Source organism: Marmota marmota, unplaced genomic scaffold (assembly GCF_001458135.2).
Source record: "Marmota marmota marmota unplaced genomic scaffold, marMar, whole genome shotgun sequence".
Classification (NCBI taxonomy): domain Eukaryota; kingdom Metazoa; phylum Chordata; class Mammalia; order Rodentia; family Sciuridae; genus Marmota; species Marmota marmota.
Window position 1 is genome coordinate 2,135,262 of NW_026000169.1, and position 22,848 is coordinate 2,158,109.

General features: G+C 42.8%; 1 protein-coding gene across 1 annotated transcript in view; it reads right to left on the minus strand.

Moving 5' to 3' along the window:
- Positions 1-327: 327 nt before the first annotated feature.
- Grin2b (glutamate ionotropic receptor NMDA type subunit 2B) overlaps positions 328-22,848 on the minus strand; it is a 413,750-nt gene continuing 391,229 nt past the window's right edge. Inside the window, exon 15 of the mRNA XM_015498186.2 lies at positions 328-22,226. Coding sequence (XP_015353672.1) covers positions 20,370-22,226 — 1,857 coding nt within the window. The 3' untranslated portion in view covers positions 328-20,369. The remainder of the gene's footprint in view (positions 22,227-22,848) is intronic.

The window sequence follows — 22,848 nt, forward strand, 5'->3', positions numbered from 1 at the left end:
TAAGCCCTGGCGTTGGTTTTAATACGCTTCCAACACAAGAACTCAGACACAGCATTAGATGAGGTTGGATGAACACCAACTAATCTTTTGGGGAAAACTCCAGGCAGGACATGACCAAGCCGAAGCATTTACTTTCACTGGTGGACAGAGAGACTGAGCCAGTGGTAGCAGCAGCCCCTGCGATCTCATTGAGGCCCTGCTCAGCATTCCATGGGGTTGGAGAACTAGCCCACTAGAAATGGTTGAGCAGCTTCTGTCCATTTTCAAATTATATCTTTTTTAAGGGCACAGGAAATAAAATAGAATCAACTCATCATATGGATCAGAGGTATGTGGAATGCTTCTGGGGAGAGGTTGTAGTTTGCTTTTGCTAAATAAATGCCTACACAGTGGATTTTTTTTTCACTTTGTATATTCCCCCCAAATGCTCACTTGTTCCTTTTTCATGTAGCTCCATTCAAAATCCTTTCTTTCTTAACCCTTTCCTGATCTTCTCTCCCCCAAGGATTTTAAAGACTCCTAATCATTTCCTAATGTTCCTGGTCCTCTCAGTCACAAAGAAAAATACTAAATAAAAATGATCGGTCAGCGGAAACTCTCATTTGGCAAAACTGGGCAGAGGCAGAGCTGCTTCCAATCCTTTAGGTTATTTTTAAAAGATGAGCAACGAATAAGGTAAGTAAGAACAAAGAATTATGATTCCCCCAAGGGGACTAACTTATTGGAAGCCCTTAAAACAGAAAAGATAAGATTTACTTTTGAAAATGTGTTCTTTCCAGGGTCAACAGTCAAAATGAACCTCAATCCAGGACTACGTTTAAAGACATCTATAAAAATATGTGGTGACCTACCACGAATGGCAGTGGAAGTTAAATAAAACAAAAGTCAGACTGAAGAAGAGGAACCCCTACTCCACATATGGCTGGCGAGGCCCTGCCCCAGCACTTGCAGCCTTACCAACCTCATCTGACAAAGACCACAAACGCCAGCCCCAAATACCTGTAATCCTTGCACAGGACAGTCACCATGAGAAGCCCAGGACTCCTGAATACCCTTATTACTCAGATTTTCATCCCTAGTGAACTAAGTACACATCCCATCTAAGCTCATTTCCCATCCTCCTTAACTCCCCCAGTCCTCCCTGTGACCCCATGATCTGCCACCAGTTGCACACCCTGACAATTTCTTTGACTGTCTCACTCTCAGTGAAATTTGGCTCTTCCTTCAGAGCCCAACAGCCCCCTCCAACAGCCGGCGTTTTCTCTAATGCCATTGGGCCTGGTGGGTGGAAGAGAAGCCTTTCTTGCTTGTCTTTGCTATTTTCAGGACATCCTTCCTTTCTCTTCACAATAAAATCCAGCTTGCAGCACATCAGAAGATACTGGCTATTCCCCTTACTTGAAGCAATGATTGAAATTGTCTTGAACTACCATCCCTAATTCCTGACATCATATGCAATCCTACATATCATTCAACAAAATGTTGACTACATAAACATCCATTCCCATGTCCTGACCTCTCAGGTCCTTGACCCTTGCTTCTTCATAACCTTGTCCTTCCTTACGTCAGACCACCATTCCCACCCCAGACACTTCATTCTCAGTAACATTTCATTATGGGTTATCACAAACCCCCCATAATCTCAACTCCAATTACCCAGACCTCTGACCTGTAGCCTAATTTCTAGATTACTCCTTCTGGGACCCTGACTCAGTAAGCCTTGTCTGTATTTCAATCCCATGCTCTTACCCCTCTTCATTATTGGTCATTCTCTAAAAATTCTCCTTTTCCTCCATACCCAGCTTAGATCCCATGGCTTATCATTATAATCACTACATGGTAGTTGCCCTTCACTCCACATTGCTTGCTTCTTTCATAGCATTTGTCTGATTAAACCCTGACCCAGCTTAAATCCAACTCACCACATTCTTTGAGCTGTTGAATGTCATTCAAGAAAATTTTGAAAATTTGCTTAAACTCATGACAAGACACGTAAGTCTTCAGCACTCCTAGTGTATCTCCTACATGTTGTCATCCCTCCATTCTTCTTGCTGCATGGCTTTACCATCCTCCAATACCCATTCCACAATACTCACTCTTGGCTGCTGAACTCCCTTTGTATTTCTCTGAAAAATCATCAGTCAGAAAAGACATGCAACCATCATCACATTATCCATCCACTTCCTTCTGTGCCTAAATACAGCTTCTCTCCTATTTCTGTAAAACACCTAGTTAGGCTCCTAGAGCCAAGCCTTCCATTTGTGCTTTGGATCCCATCCCTTTTCTCTCATCAAAGACAATACTACAACAATTGTCCCTTCTTCCCAAGCCTCATTCATTTTCCCTCTCTACTGGGTCATTCTGGTCTGAATAAAATGGGCTATTCCTCTCATATTTTAAAAAACAAAAAGCCCTCCATGAACCCCACATCCTCACCTATCTACTGCTATTTCTATGTCTTCTTTAGAGCAGAATTCCTAAGAGTTGCCTATTTATGTGTCTCCACTTCCTCTCCTCCCACTCTTTTCTGAACCCACGCTCATCCATTCTGTAGTCCTCACCAGTCCACTGAAACACTTTTCCTGGTCACCTGTGGAGTAAGGTCCGTGTTTCCAGAGAATCTTCTTCACTCAAGAATAGCAGTTGACTTGCCCCTGACCACTTCTCCCAGTACTACTGCCTCACCTCCTGGGCCTCTGATTGTTCCCCAGGGCTCAGTCCAGGGAACTTTATTCTCTCTGTACTCACTTTGTAGAGTGGTCTCGTGTCTTCAAAGGCCTACAAGTTCCAAAAACATATCTTTAAGTTCTACCTCCTCCTTGAACTTCAGCCAGATATATCCAATTGCCTAACTGGCATTTCCACCTAGATGTCTGACAGACTTCTTAAGCTTACTTTAAAGATGTATGTGGGTTTTGGTCTGTTTCTTCTCATCAATATATAAACTTCAGGGGGCATGAACCTCATGTATGTTCACTCTTGTATCCAAGGACCTAGAATGACTTAGTATGTTTTTTTTTTTTCACTTAATAAATATCCATGCATGGATAAGCCATCTTTCAAAAAATGTTCTGAAACTGCAGCCTTCATCTCCCCCAAATAAGAGTTCTAGTAAGTGGATGTATGTGTGTTGGGAGGTGGGATGTGGACAACACACTAACAACAACAACAACAACAACAAAACCAAATAAAAACCCTGGATATTTATTCTTTAACCAAATTTCTAAGTGGTAAATACAGAGCTCACTTTCCATGCTTCTTTTCAGATGTGAGAATTTTTCTTGGGTTTATTACCACCTTTTAATCAATCACTCTCTTTTAATCAATCCCTCTTCTCCACTGTTGCCTTCTCCCAAATCCCTTATGGCTATAGTAGAATTGATGGACTTTAAATATTTGGGAGGATTACTTAATGTTTTAGCTTTCCTAGTTTGTTCAGAATATATGATCTACCACCCTTCAATGATATTTTATGGCTTAAAAGATCATGTCAGAGTCAATAAATTCCATGTTAATATGTATAAAACCAGGATTAAATCAATCTGTAATGTCTATTTCTAATCAAATCTATCAATTTCCTTTTCTGAAGTAAACAGTAATCAGATTAGAAACCTGGTGTTTTCACTGGGGATGGGAAGATATAATTTTATTTAAAAGATTTTCTCTTTCAGAGGTGACCTAACTTTGTGATTCACAATCATTCCAAAATTGAAAAAAAAAAATTCAGCTAACTCTATTCCCATGATATATTCTGCTCTCCTCGGTGCTCTTTGGCTTCTCAAATTAAGTAAATGTAATCACAACAAGGATGAGTTTCTTCTACTCAGGATAGTCTTGACTGGAGAATGGAAATCATGAGAGGAGCTGCCCTGCAGGTTTGTAGATGAGTTTTTGAAGAGTCAAGGTGCATTGCTTATCCATGACTTTCTGGAAGAAAGCCTATGCCTCTTCTTAAAGTCAGTCTGTCACCATTTCTGAGCAATCAAGGGCAGCACGGCTTCTCCTCCTGTCAGAGCACAGAGGAGATTGGCAAACTAAACTCCTCAGGAATCATCAGAGCATCTGGAGGGGGGCACCATCTTCTCACCTGAGACTATTCTCTCCCTCTCTCCCCCCTTTCTTCTAGATTTTTCTCAGCTCAGTGAACAGCATGTTTCAGAACAAAGCTTTTTGTCTGCTTCTCAATAAATCTGTTTCCCACTCCACTTTCTCTTTCTCATTACAATAGGACGTTAAAAAATAACGTGCAACAACTCGTTGACTGAGTTTTTAGAAACACTTGCCTCCTTGGAACCTAGGGCCAAGAAGAGCTAAGGATTGTATCATGTCACCAGCACGTTCAATCTAAAAACCACGCATCCTCCACAGATCTTGCGCCTTGAAACAATTTAAAAAGAGAGAGAAAAAAAAAAACCAAGAAAAATCATAAATGCCTCCACACACACAACAGGCATCTTACCAAAGCCCCTGAGCACTCTCACAGAGGTCGCTTAATATTCCAGAGCATCTCCCTCTTTTCCAGTATAACTTCAAGGCTCTCAACAGAGGGCACTCACTTTCCTAGCACTTGACCTTGAGTTGAAGCATCTGGGAACATTGTTTGCTTGCTTTCTTATCTTTATTTTTTTCCTTCTCTGTCTTTCCAAGTTAAAAAAAAAAAAAGAAATTATGATCAAGATAGTCTTTTAACAATCTAATCATTTAGATAAAAATTAAGAAATACATTCTTCTTTTCCTTTTTCAGGACAAAAAGGCAGTGATTGGTGGTGGGAACCAAAACCATGAAGGGGAACCAAAATACTGCCAAGAGGCTGGGAAGTTAGGAAGAGTTTCCATGCAAGGGACCTGGAAGGCTGTTTTCAACTGTAAAATCGACTTCACAACGGCTAAAAACAGATATTTTAGTCATTCTCTTTGTATAGCAATCATTCTTTCTGATAAGCACCAATCACTGAAATTCATGTTGGAATCAGGAAAGTGGCTCAAAGAAGCTTTCTTTCTTTGATAGACAATATCTCCAAAGACGACTGGGATTAAATGAAATGCACTGAGTCTACTCATCTTCATGAATTTCCACACCATATGTTGCCAGTAGGATGTTTGGTGATGACCAGATAGGTTCCTTTTCATGTGGCAAAGAAAGTGAATAAAGAAAGGAAAGCGGAAGACAATCCATACTGGCCAAAAAGATGAGAGTTTTGTTCTTGGTCTAATTTATCTCCCTGGGAACAGAAACAGATCCAGTCCATCCAAGGTTGAACAGACGATGTTGCAGAGAATAATGATCCTATGGCTTGTTTCATTGAAGAAAAGATACTGTGAAAGGCTCCAACTTTCCTGATGAGGTTGGAAGGTGTTAGGCATATACATTTTCCTAGGAGACCTCTCTCCTTCGTGGCTCAGTGTTAAAACTCTGGGATAAGAATTCTTTAGCCATTTTTTAACCTCCACCAAAATATCTGGCTTCATCCAACAAACCTTACCCAAACAGAACTATACATTCTTTCATGTAAGCTACAGAAGGAAAGAGGCCAAGAAGAGTGTGAGCTGCCTAGGTGCCAGTGACCAAATCCATCATGTTGGAAAAATTACCTTCTGCCCCAAAGTCAGTAGGAAAGAGTTTAAACCCTTGTTGTTGCTGCTGCTGCTTGGGAGAGTCCTAGGCTCTGAAATTAACTTTATCCTCATGTGCCTTTCCATAGGACACCTAAGTACCCTGGCCTACTACAATCTGCACAAAATAGGAAGGCACACTGATTTGGCATATGCTTTAAGTTTAGTGGCTTCAGTCTTGAGCAGATATAGATTTTCTTTCTAAAACTTCCTCCATCACGCTTCCCTGAGCTGTATTGTCTGCAGCTGTGCTTGAGGATTGCCTTTTTCATTTCCACTTTAATATTTAATACTAAGCACAAGAGCTTTGTGGTTTCAATTAAATAATTCTCTGTTCATGCCCTTAGGGTCCCTATGATTCTTATTTTCCTCCAACCCCACAGTGAATATAGCTCTAGTTCAAGACAGGGAATGGTCATCTTAAGGGAATGAAATGTTCCAAATACTCATCAGCTCTTGTCCCTGTTACTTATCATCAAGGTGCATCATGATCCAGGTATCTGTAATGGCACTCATAAGAAAGTCACCACGGAACAAAGGTTGAATAGCCTCTGTCCCTCATTATTAGCTTACTATGATACTATCATGATTTCACGTTACCCATCAGGAGACAAAATGGCAGGAGAGAAAGGATGTTTGTAATTGGCTTGATTTTAAACTTTGAGCTTAAGGATGGTTCAGTTGCCCAGCCTCCTCATCCCCCACGCATGGAAACAAAAGTTACTTCCTCCTTCTGACCATATTCTCTCCTGAAACCTGGCTCTGGGAATACATACACTGTAAAGTAGATGGTATAAAAGACTCCTTACTCAACCCAACTAAGGGTTTTTCCATCTTTCTTACTTCCTCCCTGTCTTTCCTCTGGGGACTGAATGAAATGATTTTTTTTTTAAGTCTACATTAAGCTAGGGTACTTCTTTAACTGTTATTGGTATAAGCAGAATGCTCTGTGCATAAACCAAAATCTCTTCGTGGCACAAAATAAAAAGACACTATCTCTTTGGGAAGATGGATTACTTCCTAAGCTTAATACCACCTATCAGTGAATAGGTGGGTCACAAGTGAAAGTAGATACAGGATCACCTGGACTAGAGAATTCACCATTACATGCTTAGAGAATTCACCATTACAATCATGAGGGCAAAATTAAGGTCTCACAAATATTCTCAGGAGATGTTCATTCATGCCTCATTTCCTTGAGGATTCAGGCAGCCAATAATTATTTATGGGTCTGAGGGATATATGTCTTCCCTTTGGGAATGCATTGAATGTGACCTCCTTATTCTTCTATTTATGTTTTCAAAACCTCATGCTTTACCTTGGAATCAGGCTTGCCATGTTTGAGCTTGACTAAATTAGAGGGAGAGACACAGAAGGAGATTTTAAGAGGCTCACCCTTGAGGTTACCTTCCTCATTGTGGGCTGACCCAAACCACTGACACCTTCAGAGCATCAGAAGTGCCCTGGACACATTCTTGAAGGCTCCCTGTCCCATGTAATGCTTTGCAAGAAATCCTCTGGCTCAGATTTTTCTTGAGCTTTTTATTTGGGTGGTTTACATGCTACAAAATTTTTTGAATAATAAAAAAATATTTACAATTCCTTACTCCACAAAATTCAAATATTTTTTGTTTGATCTTCAACTTGTCCTCACTACAGAAACTTTTCTACCCCTTTCTGCTTTTCAAATCCCTGCTCTGCTCTTGACCCTTTCAACTGGTTTCTGTAGACTCATGTGGGTCAAGTGTGTGAGTTTGAGTGTTGGGGGGCCTATGAAGGAGACAGATTTCATGGAAAATACTTAATTAAATCAGCTGCCTGGCTTTCATGTCTTTGCTGCTAGATGCTGAAAACAGGGTGGAGTGGATGATTCAGGCAGCATTATTGAGTTAGACTTGAGAGTTAGAAATTCAGACAAGTTTTGGTTCTGGCAAGACTTTCCAATACAACCCTTGTAGCTTATCATCGAATTTTAATGTGCTTCGACGTTTTTATCTGTAAAATTAAAAAATCATCATATTTCCATGTCAAAGGAAGTCATTTGGAGAAATGGTAATGGTGAATTAACCCATATCCACATAGCAACTACTTTGATTTACTCAGAATGTACTATAGAGTCAACATGGTGGGGATCTAAGTGGCCTGTTGGTGATCCAAGAAACTCCGTCCTTCTCCAAAGAGGGGAAGTAGAGTCATGCTAGAAACTGCTGTAGCTCAGGGCCTTTTAACACAGGAAATTAGGGCTAAGAATGCTCAAGGAATGGCTCTTCACAATCTCTTGTGTCTGCTACCAAGAAATAACCTAAGTAAATGCCCTGATCACTGAAAGTGCTCAAGAGTTTTAGGAGCCATCTCATAACAAAGTAATTGTTTTTTTCCAAATCCAAGGTTGTCAGTTATGTATGTCCCAACGTCCACCCTGGTCATTACATTACAACAGGATTGACAGAACTGGATTGGTTGAGCTCTGATTTGGAACCACTAAAACTACACATATTCAAGCTCTGTGCTTTCTCCATTTCTCATCCTAACGTGTGTGTTTGAGGGTGGGATACTCAGAGCCAAATTAGAGAGTACAGAATACTTCACGATCCATAAACTGAAAGAGAGAAGTAATAGAACCCAAGAAATGAAAAGGCAATGAAGAAAACACAGCTTAAGTGCCCTGATTAACAATTAATTTATAATAAACAAAGAAAGGGGGCATTTTTACTATCTTCTGTTTTTCTCAAGAAGACTTCTACCTAGATCTTCCTCTATCCTCCTTCCTATGTGAAGTCTTGGTATTTTCCCCGTTCCTGACACTGGGAGAGGTAGAATGCAAAAATTACCGAGTCTCCCATGGCACTTATCCCCATTCTTGGCCCATTGAGAATAGACCTCTCCACCTCCGCTCATGATGCTTCCAAGACATGTGGGCACATGCGTTATGAATGTATCTAAGCAACAAGACTGTCTGTTCTCAGGGGACTGACTTATGCTTCTGCTTCTCTATCTTCTTAGCATGGACCCATTAATGGGACATCAGAAGACTGCATGAATTTCTCAAGGTAAAATAGGACAGTCAGCAAGATAAGTAGGTTGTTCAATATAAAGGAAATGAACCTTTTACATAAAGCCTGGATATTTCTGTCAAACCTTGAGGTGTCAGTGATCCACACCTTGTTAGAGCAGAAGAGAAAACACTGGCTGGAAGAACACAGTATGTCTTTCCATCCAGTACTCAATGAACACTTTGATCTACCATAAAGTGATTGATACTGGCAATTGAGACCTATTTGTTCAGATTGTGAGTGCTTGTGTGCACATGTGTGCTTGTGCCTGTGTTTTGGGAAGGTACACAAGCATGCAAACACTCATGACAAAGAGATCATCTTATTACATGCAGTTGTACTGTTTGGGAATATTTATGAAAGCAAATTTTAAGTCACTAAGAGCACAATTCAGCCACAGGCAATGTAAGGGACTAGTGTCTGGTTTGCAGGTGTTCCTTATATCATAACCAAGGGGACCATAAAAACAGTCCTTGAATTCAAAAGAAAGTGATCAGTTATACAGACTGTTTTAAATAAGACTGAGGTTTTAAGCAGGGATGATATTCTTTTTCTTAAGGAAAAAAATATTGCCTTTGAAAACAGGTGATAAGCTTATATAAGAGAAGCAGACAGTTCAGCATACCACATTTCTGCAGCCATAGATCTTGGCACATTACTTCTACAACTCTCAGAGACTGTGGGTCTCTTCTTGCAAGGAGGCCTGATGGCTTGGATTCTGTGGGTGGGGGTGTTAAGATGAGTTGCTCCCTCTTTGCCCAGGTTGGTGATGGAGGGCTCTCTGAGTGCTGCAGTCCAAAGTACCTGGGCACTGGCCAGACTTATAAACATTCAGAGTTACAGTGCAGAATTATGGTTGGATCCAGGTCCCTCACTCATCTCAGGGTGGGTACAATTCTTTCCAGACACTTTCCCTGCTCTGTTACCTGCCCTGGAATTTCTGGCATTGAATCAAACAATCTATAGTCCACTAGGAGTGTTGAAGGTGGATTCTAGAAAGTGCTTCTTAGTTTTTCTTTATTTCTTATCTCTCCTCCTTCTATCTTTCAAATTACAAGCAAAAAAAAAAAGGAGAAAAATAAGGGTAATTCTCTCCTGGGTCCCAAAATGGAAACAAGCTCAAAGTTTAAGGTGAGCTTTCACTTCCTGGTAGTGACTAAAGAAATGGATCTCTGGGAGATCATCAGCTTTGGCTCTTGCTTTTTTTTTTTTTTTTTTTGCGGGGGTGGGGGGTGGTGGTTCTCTACTTCCTGAAGGTGTCATCAAAGCCAGTAACCAACAGCCTCTTAGTTTTATTTGTGACATGAAGGAAGTCTCCATTGTAGATTTCCTGTTATTTTCCTTCTTTATACCCTCCCTTACATTTTATAGGTATTTTCAGGCAAAAATTTGACATAAAATAAATACTTTATGGGTAAAACTGCCAAAACATTGGACTAACAGAGATTCATGAATGTCCTTCCTCATTTTTAGAGAATGGCTGCCTTCTAACTCTCACATAGCCATGACCAGATTACTTGTTCCATTATTTTTAAAAATGCCTCATACTATAATGTGATGGATTTGAGTTTAAAATGTTAACTATCCCCATTCCTAGGAGGAGGATCATGTAGACCTAATCGGAATTTTGAAAAAAAAAATTTATTCTTCTAGACTTGATTTTAATTTTTACTAGATATCTCCCCAGTTCTCACAAGTTTCACCCCAGCTTGCCAATAATAATTTCTCTACCCCCTCCTGTCTCAATGAAGAATGGACTTCTTTTGCTTTTTGAAAGAGACTTGTCACTGTCTGTAACTTATTTGAGTCTGGTTCTCTATAGTATGCTTTAAATTAGCGCACAGTGGCAGAAGATGCCTCCCAAAGGAGAATAATTCATGGCCAATGACATAATAAGATTTATAGAGGAGGCTGGCCAAGAAAGGAAAGGAAACATTATTGGTTACCAGAGCCACTTAAGTGAAAGGACAGTACCAGCTCCAAGAGTTTCTTTGGAGAGATAGACACTGACAATGACTAGAAATGAGTAGGTCATATTGCTAAGTAGAACCAAGGGGACAGGGAGAGAGTGAATAGGGCTCAGACAAAAAGTAACAGGGAGGGTCATTTCCAAGGCAATGAATCCCTTCATAGCTACAGAGAAAAAAAATAGTTTAGAGACTAGAATTTTTCTTTGAACCAGCTCATTCAAATCCTACTTTATCTTCATTTGAAATACACAGATCAGAGGTAATGTGCTCAATTGCCAGAATTCTTCATTTTCTCTTTGAGAGAAGGGACCCTGTAGATCAAGCCCCAGAAAGAGTAAGAATTATTCAGAGTCCAAGAAAGAAATACCATCAAGATTAAGGTCGTGAGCTGCTAGCACAGTTTCCCCAAGTATGATCTGGCATAGTCATAGGTGAGGAAAGTACCAGCATTCATTGTATTTAAGTATATCGGTCCTACTAGACCACCACCTGGGGTCCACAAGGCTGTGTGATTAGTGAGTCTGAATTGTGGCAAGACCCTTCTGGTACTGCAAGTGATTAAAAAGCAAAAGCAAAGAAAGCTTTAAAATGGATCAAAGACACATGAATCCCTGCATAGGTCAGGTTGTTGGACCAAGCCACAGTAGTGAAGTGTAAGGCTTCCCTCATAGCATCTGAACAGTTCCTGATACCTAACATTGATCAACATCCATCACGGCCCCTCCCTGTCACTTATTTCATTGGTGTACATGTAGTATAGCATACATTCTACTAACCCTGAAACAGTCAGAGAACAACTTCAAAGAACAAAACACAACTTAGAAAAATCTAAATTCTCATTGAAAATAATAATTATCACGGAATTGCATGTAAGCAGTGTATTGCTGTGATCATGTGCAAAAATAGATATATGGGGGAACTCATCCTTTAAGTTTTACTGCAGATTCAAGTATCCTGTGGGTAAAATAAAGTGACTCATTTTCAATTATAATTTATAATAATATCAAATATTTGCTAGTGCCTCTCATAAACAAGGTGCTCTGTGAGGTGTTATAGGGATAAAAAGATGAATAAATAAATAGCTTGGATAGAATCTAGCAGGGAAGATGAGATGTAACTCACATAACTATGAAATAAGATGATCTTTGATAGCTGCTACTAGGGAGACACAATTACAGTGTTATGGGCATTTACAAAATGCCTAATTTTTTTTTTTTTATGGATGGAAGATGAAGGGAAATAGATGCGGTGACTATTTGTTCTGGTCTTTGAAGATTTATATAGAGGAAATGGATATTATGTAAAAGCAGGAGATGGAGCATGTAGGGGAAAGTATTTAGGGCAGAGGAAACAGTTTAAAGAAAGACACAAGTAGGAAACCAGTTAAGGGACAGTTAAGGACAAGCCTGTGATTTAGATCGTCTGGGACATGGAATACACAAAAGTAAGTAACAGGGAGTCATGCTTGCCAGCTGGAAGACTGACAAGTGAAGCTCACTGAAGACTTTTTTTTTTTTTCAGTTGAGGTTTAACGTGATCTGATTTGTAATTAGGAAATGAGTGTTGAGAAGAGTAGATTCAAATGTAAATTTTTAGAACAGTGTTATAGGTTGTTGAAATAATCCAGATCAGAGGGAAGAGCCTGAGTGAAAAGGGAAGACTGGGAAACTTCTTGGGGTAAGAATTAACAGACTTCCCAAATGGTTAGATGTGGGGGGGCAAGGGAATCAAAGGAGGCAGAAGTGCCTGGGAAATCTTCAGTTTGGTGACAAAAGGACTGGTGGTGTCATTAACCAAAAGAGTCACTTGGGGATTGTTGGTTTGCAGGGATAGTCTTGGATATCTGAGTGAATAAGAAGTGAGGTGACAGGGGATATGTGCATTAAGCTGAAGAGAAAAGTAATGTCTAGGAGTGAAGATCTAAAATTTGTCTTCACTCAGAGTCATCGAAGTTGTAGAAGACAGAGAGATTGCCTGGAGAAAAGGTGGAGAGGGTCAAGCTTGGAACACCACAGCTAGTCAAGGCTGAGGAAGAGCAGCAACCAGTGAGGTCACCAAGGACCAGATGGAGAGCTAATATCAAAACCAGAATGGACTGCCTCCCTGTGGTTAGTTTAAGGTGGTGTCAATAAGACTGAAGAGCAGGGAAAGGGGATTTGAATAAAGGTCATTAGAGTTTTGGATTTTGTAACAAGAATCTCATTGTAATTTTACCAGTCAATAGTTTATCAGTAGAGTGGTAGGAGAAGCCCCATTATAAAGCCATGGGCACTAGGTAAGGAAGTGAAGAGAGAGGGAACACCCTTTTGAGAAATTTGGAAGTGCAAAGGTAGACAGAGGTAGGGCAGAGATTCAAGAATCTATTTGATTGAAAAATGGTTTGTCCTCAGAGATAGTTGTAGGGTATGGTTATTGTGATGGTGGCAGGCAGGTGTGTCAAAGGGATTAAAGATGCAATAGAGAAGTGCTACTAACTGTAATGCCCCTCAGAAGAGGTTGGAGATGATGTCAGAGCACGGAGAAGAGGAGCACTGAGTTGAGAGGGAAGCTGGGAAAGATGAATGAAGGACAAGAGAAATTGAGAGGCAGAGACGAGAGGTTATATGAGAATTCAATACACAGATGTCTTTTCTTGGTAACAGCAAAAAAGATTGCCTTTTGACAGAGACAATGAAAATTAAAGGAAAATGAAACAAATTTGATCCTAGAGAATGTTACATGGAGTCAGCAGAGCAAAAACAAAAGAGATGGCCAAGCTGGGAAAGTTCAAGTGAGATGAAAGGGGCTGATTCTGTGCTCTTCAGCATAGGTCTAAGACCTCCTCTTGGAGATGGAATGAATGATGGGAGATTGGGGTGTAACATTAGATAAGCAAAGCAGGTACAGTCAGCAAGCAAGAGAAGAAAGAGATTGCTGGTAAGAGCATTGCGGATATGGTGAACTGCAGGGTCATTCGTGTGTTCCCATGACCAAAAAGGGAAGTAAATGAAGCCAGATCTGTTCATGAACCATAACCACAGATGGACTTAAAGGAAGGAAGGTCAGATATAGAAAGTCTGGTGTTGTGGTTAAGGGGGGAATTTCAGAGTGATAACTCTGGGAGATAAAATGATTACAAAAGAAGAGGTCCAGGTGAGATCAGGATAAAAAGTTAAATCTTAAATAACATAATTGATAAATCTTTAACACACACCCTGAAACCAGAAAATATTAAACCTACATGGCTTAATATGCACACTTCTTTATATATACATAATACATACATTAAAATATTTTGTACTTATGCATTCATACATTCAATGTCAGTAAAATATACTCCATTTTAAAAGTCTATTATTTTCCTCCCAGCACTAGCCCAGGGACATAGGATGTGCTCAATAGACATTGGTTTAATTGAACTAATGTTTTTAACTAGAGCTTTTATTTTTATTTTATTTTTTCTTTAGAGTACTGGAATCTGCTCCATTCCATAAATCACAACACTAAAATAATTACAGATAAAGAGAGTTCAGGTGTAAAGTGTGGAAACCAAATCTTTAAAATAACAGTTTTCTACCAGGCTGAGTGTGCAGCTTCTTGATTGTACCTTTAATACTTGCACTGAGTTCCATTTCTTTCACCTTTGCCAAAGTAAACTTTCATACCACACCAGAATCCCAAGGCTAGGAGTAATTCTACTCATCTACTCTACTTCCCACCTTCAGTTCTTCTCAGGAGCCCTTATCCTTATAACCATACCAGCAATTATATTTTAAAGCATGCAACTGTGCCAGCACCTCACTGTGATGAACGTTGAGATGGATGCACATGAACACAGTGGCAGAGAAATATGGAAAATTGTTAAATTTCCCCCTTGATTCCCAGCACCGCTGTGCTGACCCAACACTCACTGAGAAAAATTCTTCTCTCTTGCTTCAATATTGTAAACTGAAAGCCCTAACCTCCACCAATATGGAAATAGCACTGAATTTCATTTAAGGTTTTTGGTGTGGACCTTTGTTTGGGGAGTAGAAAGATTATATCTTTTAAGTCACAGAATTCAGAGGAACCCTCTGGGGTTGAATCAGTACAACTGAAATGGGTATGAGGGTGGGACATATTCAGACATCTTGTGATTTTTATATTGTATAGCAATCCCCTGAACTAGAATGGAATCCTAGATCTAGATCAAATTAGAAGTTCTCAGACTAATCTGCATTTTAATATTGCCCCAAATATCTGATAGACCTAGAAAAGAATTGCCCCCAGGTTAAGTAGCACCTGATAGTCAACTGGCTCCTTAACAGATAGTATGGTATGGGATAAATGGGTACGCAGTGTGCAGGTGGGAAAGTATAGAATACAGGACAACCCAGTTAACTGGAAGATTAATTGAACTGGGACAGAAAACAGATAACACAGGAACTTTTAAAAATTATATTCATTCAACTTGATCTTTCTAGCTGCCTACTCTGTATCCTGTAACAGGAGAAGCATCAACCTTCCATTATCTACAGAGTCACAGTCCTTAACCTCCCTGCTATGAGGGAAGCCTTACACTTATAAACTGAACACTCATGTGACTGTGTATTGTAAACAATTCCTAACTAGGAATTCTATCCCAGTGTCACATGAGCCTTGAATAAAAGCAGGTGGAAATGAAATATGGTTTAAATGTCTTCCCTTCTGGAACCTATATCCTTGTTCCCTGCTGTTACTCCTGGTGTTCTCTGCTTTCTCCCTCTTGTATCATCCCTTATTCCCAGGAAAAGGAATGAAAATCCTAATGTAAATTAGGTGTTTAAATGTATAAATCCCTAATATGGCTTAATATGTCACTCTTCCTGGGATTGCTTTCATTTAAAAGACATTGGAGCAGCTCAGTGCAAGCAATCAATCTGCCTGGGAGACCAGGAGTTGGAACCCTTTTCGGGACCTTGAAATCACACCATGGACACAGACCATTTGTAAGGCCAGAGCCACCAGTATGACTGTCCACCTTGGCTGCTTCTCCTCCAGAAAAATTTCTTAGACAGGAAGAAGAGTCTCTGGACTCAAGTAAAGAAAGCAAAGGCTCTACGATAGCGTTTAGCAGCCCGTGGAGCACACATTCCTATATGGCTTCGGGCTCAGAGAGCACATACAGTACTCCCACAGTACCCGGCAATGCCTAATGCATTCATTAACGGCACTGCAGTTACATCATTTATGCGCACATCTGAATCATTCCTAACACACCAAAAACAGACATGCACAGCGCGTCAAGCAATGACAGGGCCTTTTTAGAGAGACCATGATTAAAAAAATAGAGTGAGTTCAGGAATAGCCTTTCCAAAGGCAATTACCCAAACAATCTGGTTATTCTGTCCCTAAATTTTGATCTAACTAAAACCAAACAAAAAGCAAAACAAAAACAAAGAAACCCTAGTTCTTAAATGTGATGTGCAGGTGACCAGCACTCTGCAGAGAATTCTCCCTTGGGCAACTCCTGATGGCCATGGAAGACTGGGTGGGTGATAATCACTTAACTGTATAGACGACTCCTATTTTTATCACATTACACATGCGTTTTGGCACTACTGACACCACCAACATTTAATGGAATCATTTGGGATTTTTCCCCCAATCACAACATGGCTGTGGCCAGTACAGGGAACACACATTAAGGATGTCTCCCAAATTCTGGCTGAGGATACACAGTGACGACTTTTGAAATAACAAGGTCTACTGTACATGCATCACTCTGAAGGGTGTGCACATTCTTGACTCAGGCATATTCAAGGGTCAGGTCACTGAGGTCGGTGGAAATACTGAGATTTCAGCATTGCCACTGAATGGAGTGATGCAGAACCATACCCACCAACCCACTTCCAAAGTGGTAGGGAATGATAGAAAGCACACAAGAGAGAAAGCACAGATTCTGAAGAACATTGGAACACTAGGCGCTCCTGAGGGTATCTGCAGAATCTCACAGTTTTGGATGGATTGGGTCTTGGTCCATACCCATCTGTGATACAGATGGGGCTTACTGCTGAGTTCCTCCTCATGCATTTTACTGCTTGTTATTCTGGAATTAAGTAATACCTAGAACTTGACAATGCTTAGCCTTCCTCTTCTTAAGCATTCTTGAGCAGGCCATGAATGTCTTACTTGGTCCCAATTCAAACACCCAGTGGATGAAAAATGATCAATTAGAGCCAAATTCAGAAAAATGAAATTATTCATCTGACAGCTTCTGATGATGGAAGTATAGGGAAAAAAAATGCAGTAGGGTAATATGCTATGTAGACTTGGAAATTTCATTCTGTGGGGGGTGGGGAGAGAGAGAGAGAGAGAGAGAGAGAGAGAGAGAGAGAAAGGGAGAGAGAGCTGCCACACTCCACAAAGCCAATGTCCAGGGAAAGACTTCTATTTGTCTGGTTAACCCAAGGTCAGGTTATAAATACCTGACGTGAGGCAAATAGCACCTTCCTGATGGCAGTAATGAGGACAAGGCAAATATAAAGCCACTGTTGGCACCGTCCCTCATATACCCACCTGCTACCTCTAAAACTAACTTCAGCAATCTTTCTAAGGGAATCATTAGCCACTGGTTTTGAGTGGATCTGGTCATCTTTTCTAGCAAAGCATGGGAATTTCTAAGACCCGAATCTAGTGCTACCCCTGTGTAACCAGATGGCACATTCTTCAAAAAGTTAAGTCAGTGGACGTTTTCTGGGTGTGGCCACAGCACAGATTTCTAAGGGTGGGGTAGGGGGTTAGGGTTAGGGCCCAGGTACTAGGAAGAAAAGGGTCAGGTGGTGAGATGGCTGCTAAACACCAGAGAAGACTACTGGGAGATTCCTCAGGATGGAGCTTTCTGAAACCTCTCAGTCACACTGTGAATGGGAGGTTAATTTGACCTCAGTTCTGTTTCAAACCCTTTTGGAAACCTTTGCTATGCTAGGTATTGACAGGGAAAATCTGGTGCCACCAGCTTGTCTTTGATGGAGTGCTGGTACCCTATGTCTACCCAGAAGACCACAGTCAGACGGGGCTCTGCTAGGAGCCAAACTGGACCCAGCAAAGCCCAGGCCAAATTGCATGAACACTTCTCAAAGACCAGCAAGAAGACTGGCTTGGGGGTGGGGGGCATGGACACAAACTATTTTCCCCTGGCTTGTTCACCATAGTGGCTTCCATTCACATTCACTTTTTCCAGACACCCTGAAGCAAAAGCCATACAAAACAATTCCCCCAACGGAAAACAAAAACCTGTAACAAAACACTGTTTTCCCCCTCATTCCCATCCCCACCCCACTCCCTCCAGCCCAACACCCTGAATACTCACAAGAGAACACTTTATCTATACAAAATTAATTAGAAAACAAAATATTTACATATGAAATAAACACCATCTTGATTTCTGTAGCCAGTGGAGACCAACAGAGCCCCCTGTGTTCTAGATTGCTGTTCGCTAGGATAGTTGGTTTGGTTTTTTATTTTAAAGGGGTGAGGTAAGAGGAAGAGTGAGGGGATGAGCCCCTGACCCTTGGACAGAGCCAGGGTGAAGCGATGTTTCTATGGCCCTTCTCGTTCTTCCTCCTGGAGACGCCTCACACCCTCTGTCCTCTCTCTCTCAAAGTCTTTCCTTGAATCTAAGGTAAAGCACTCCGTGCTCCTCTCTCCAAATCTGTGAGAGGTTCAGCCCCTTGCCCCCACGTTCATTTTAGAAAGAAAACAAAGCATTACAAGGCCTTCAGTTGGCTTTAAAATGAAAGATACTGAGGTAAAAATCAAGGAGGAGGACGGGAGACAGCAGTCGAGGGCAGGGAAGGAGAAAGGGTCGTGAGGCAGGGCGATCAGGAAGGCAAAGAGCAGCCCTGGAGTATGTGACGTGAAGAGACATGGCAGCTTCCTTCCAGAGGAGGATGAGCACCTTTCTGGTTTATGTGTCCTGTGTGCAACAAGGCGATCCTGTGGTCAAGCTTCCAATCAGACCCGGGGCTCTTTGGATGCCACCCTGTGAGAGGAGGATGGCAGGACAGTGGAACTGACCCATAGAATACCCCCACCCCAAGTTCCAGGACCGGCAGTGACAAATACTCATTTCCCTTCTCAATTTTCCAACTTTAAGTGAAGGGGGCATCACATCTGCCAGTACCCTCATCCCTGGAGTTTTACACACACACACATACATATATATATATTTACTTTTGAATGGTACAATCTGAGAGGGAACAGAGGTGTTGCAGGAAGGTGGAAGGGCTTCTACCAAGAGAGTTCCCACTGGGCTCAAGTCACATTCCCAGGGAGCCAGGCCCAAGGAGGTAGTGGGAGAGTCCCTCCTGCCTACCGTTCCCCACTTCCAGATCAATTCCCTTCTCTCCAGGCCTCCCGAGCTGCGCTCACGGGGGTAGGCTCATGCTCTTCACTGTCTGTTCCCTATCAGTTGTCATCAGTTCTAGGGGAACAAGCCTGCTTTTCTAGCTCCAGGCTAAGTAAGAAGGGATCAAAGCATTGAAAACATCCCCCTCTCTCACTTACCCTACCATAAATGACTCCCCTCTTCCTCAGAGCCTTACTGAGCTTCTCCCCAAACCTTGCCAGTTGAGGGTCTAAAAGCTCAACAGAGCTTTATGGAGACTTTTGCTCTCAAGTGTGCGCAAAAGAATTATGGCTGCTTCTATTTCCCTTTAGCCTTCCTGGAAAGTTCTTGACCCAAACCGATGGAACTTACTGGCAATCAATGAAAAATCATTTTAGTATCTTGCTTTTGTAGGATTGTCTCCCTTTCCTTTTTGTCTATAGCACAGAATCTTCTTTGTCAAGAACTTCCATTCCTTATTCAGGAAGGTGAAGGGGACAGACAGCAGACACTCAGATAACATATGACCATCTCTGTTTGTATATAAGCCAAAACGAGTGCATTGCTCAGGGATATGGAAGGAATCAGCACAATGAGTCAAGTTGCCTTCTCTACATTTAGAGGCACCTGACCGCCCATGTGTGCAAGTATACATGGACATACATGCACACACGATCCCCTGCTGTTGCCTTCAATGCACCATATAACACTATAAAGAACTTTCTAGTTTGTTCAGGAATCCCCTCATCCACCAATGAACTTTCACTCCAGTTCACTGCTAATGAATCCTCATGGAGTTGAAGCAAACTTTTTTTTTTTTTTTGGCTTATATATAAACACACAAGGCCTCCTACCCTCTGTTTGGCACACCATCCCTGTGCAGATGTCATCCACCCAACAAGAATTTAGCAAAAGCCTCTTTTCATTCACAAGCAGTATGCTAAATGGTCTCACTTAGATGCTTTTGCTTCCTCACCTAAACAGAAAGATAAGTTTGGGAAAAGCTACTCCCGTGCTCACATGGCTTCCTTTTGCTTCTCTTGGCTTCACTCAAGGTAGATGGCAAAGAGCTCTTCCTTCCTGCTAGGAGGAAGCTCGCATGCAGTACTTCCTTTCTCCTCTGAACCCTCCCGCGCTGAGAGGGCCCGTTTCAGCCCTCTTATGGGAACAGGAATGGCGCACAGATCTGGGAAGGAGAGGAGAACTGTGAAAAGGAGGAAGGATGGTGCTGGTCACCAGGGTTGCCTTGGGCAAGAGCCAGAACTCCAGGATCCCATAAATAAACTAAAAGAACAAGAAAGGAGCAAATGGGAACCAAGTTCACCCCGACCCCCTCCGTGACATGCGCACCACACGACCCGCAGCCCTACCCCTCCCATACCCACCTTAACCTCTCTCTTCCCTCACTCAGACATCAGACTCAATACTAGAAAGTTTCTCATAAACATGCCCATTGCTGGAGCCATTGAAAGCCCTGGGGTTTTTGTTGTTAGGCACACAGGGGTTGGACTGGTTCCCTATACAGATGTCCTTCTGGAAACGGCCTGGCACAGCCCCATGAAGGGCCGAGACCACCGGCTTGTTGGTGACAAGGGCCCGGAAGTCCGGCCTGGCTTTCGACGCCCCTGCCACAGTGGGCTGCCTGAAGAAGTAGGATTTGCTGCCATGGAGCAAGCACTGGTCGTCCCCAAAAGTGGGGATGAAAGGGTTTTGCGTGACCCGGTCAGGGTAGAGCGACTTGCTGAGCATGTAGCCGCCGCCGGGGTTGTTGTGGTGGTGGTGTCCGGCAGTGGGCACTGAGGACTTGTTGTTGGCAAAGGTGCTCTCGCCGGCTGGCATCTCAAACATGTGGGCGTAGGGGCTCCCGTCCAGGAAACGGCCCTTGTCTTTCAGGCTCACGCTGCGCGGGGCCAAGGCGGCTTCTTCCTTCTGCAGGTCCACGAAGGTGTCGTAGGAGTGCTGCCGGCGCAGTTTGTTCCGATTCTTCTTCTGGGCCTTGGAATTAGTCGGGCTCTGAGGATACTTGGTGGTGGAGGCGTTCGACGTCACCGCCACGGGGGCAGCCGGCTGGTCCAGTTCCTGCAGGGAGTTGTCCTCGCTGATGTCGTACAGGTTACCAGCCTTCTTGCAGGCCTCACACCGGATGCACGCCTGCCTGCCCGAGTTCTGACCTGTCACCGTCGTGGAGTAGTTGTGCAGCTTTGAGGGACAGCTGCGGCAGAAGTTGCCCCCAGACCGGTCATCCCAGTCCACGTTGGTCAGGTTCTTCTCCCAGGGAGCTGGTACCCCGCTGACCACGCCGTGTTTGTCGCCCGACGGGTGTTTGAGGTGAGACCTGTTAGTACAGGGCCCTCCTCCGCTGACGGAGTCGCGCTTGAAGTCATCGCTGCGCTCCTTGTAGATATCGGTCAGGTCCACGTGCTCCCAGTGAGGGGAGTTCTCCTTTGTTCGGAACTGGTCCAGGTAAAAGTCCCGTAACCCTTCCTTGTCCCTGAAATAGCGCTTGTGGTCAGGGGAGCGGGGCGGTCGGCGACGGTAGGCCAGCTCGATCTCGTCAAACTCCCGACGGGACTTGGCCGAGGCTGGCCGCTTCTTCAGGCTGTCCTTGTACTGCTGCTTACGCCTCTTGGCCGCGTTGCCTTCAATGTTTCCGTAGGTGACTGTGTGGGTGGAGATGTCAGAGACATCTGAGCGGATCAAGTCATCGTGGCCACTGTAGCGGTCGCTCTTGAAGGAGAACTTGCCGTACAGGTCACTTAGCTGGCTGTGTTTGGAGGAGGGCAGGCCAATGTCCAGGGGCTTCTTGCTGATGGACCTTGGCTGGGTGGTGAAGGGTGGGTTGTCACAGTCGTAGAGCCCGTCGATGGAGCTGGTGCTGCCGATACTGTGCGGCCTGTGGTGGTGGTGATAGTGGTCTTGGTACACGTTGCTGTCCTTCAGCTGCAGATTGCCAAACGTTCTCTCCACTTCGCTGATGTAGTCGCTGAAGAGGTTCTCCTCGCAGGGCGGGTTGTTATAGGACTTGCAGTCAGAATGGGTGAAGCTGCGGCGGTGCTCTGAGATGTCATAGACAGATGACTCGCGGCGGATGAAGTCCAAGGCGCTCTGTGGTGAGCCATTCACGCCAGAGAGGTTGGCCATGTTCTTGGCCGTGCGGAGCAAGCGCAGGATGTTGGAGTGTGTGTTGTTCATGGTCGCAGTGGGGGAGTTCATCACAGATTGGCGTTCTTCAATTGCCACTCCATGAATGCAGCTGTAGATACCCTGAAGCAAAATACCATGGGACAGATTAGATTCAGGAAAGCTAAAAATGACCATAAACCACATTCTACATTCAAGACATTCCTAAAAGCCAGAGAAAGCATAAAGCAGATAGTTTTATCCACTCTTACAAGATGTAGCTAGAAGATTGCCAGTATCATCCCCTTGAATTTAGCGAACCTCATTTCATGAGTTAAGGTTAGTAACCTGGCCATCAGAGAGGAGCCTTGGCTGAAACAAGTGACTTGAACAAATAGACTGGAATCACAAAACATGACATTCTTGATTCAACTCCACCATTGACTTGAGTTTTCTTCCTATGCCCAGATTTTCACATTTTAAGAACAAGGTCAGGATATGAACCCACAGTAAAAAAAAAAAAAAAAAAAAGTCAGCCTTCTGGAAATAGGCGGCAATGCTCTACAGATACTGAGGATGCTCTGCTCTAGCTGGTTATTCCCGAATGGCAGAAAAGGGGCGCAGTAGCTCACAGTTGCCACTCTTTTCCAACTTTGACAAAATTTGAGCAGTTTTTAGAATTTTGGTCACCAAATAACAGCTGAACAATTCTGTTCTTTAGTCAAGCATGAACCAAACTCACACAGAGAATTAGGAAGCCTGGGGT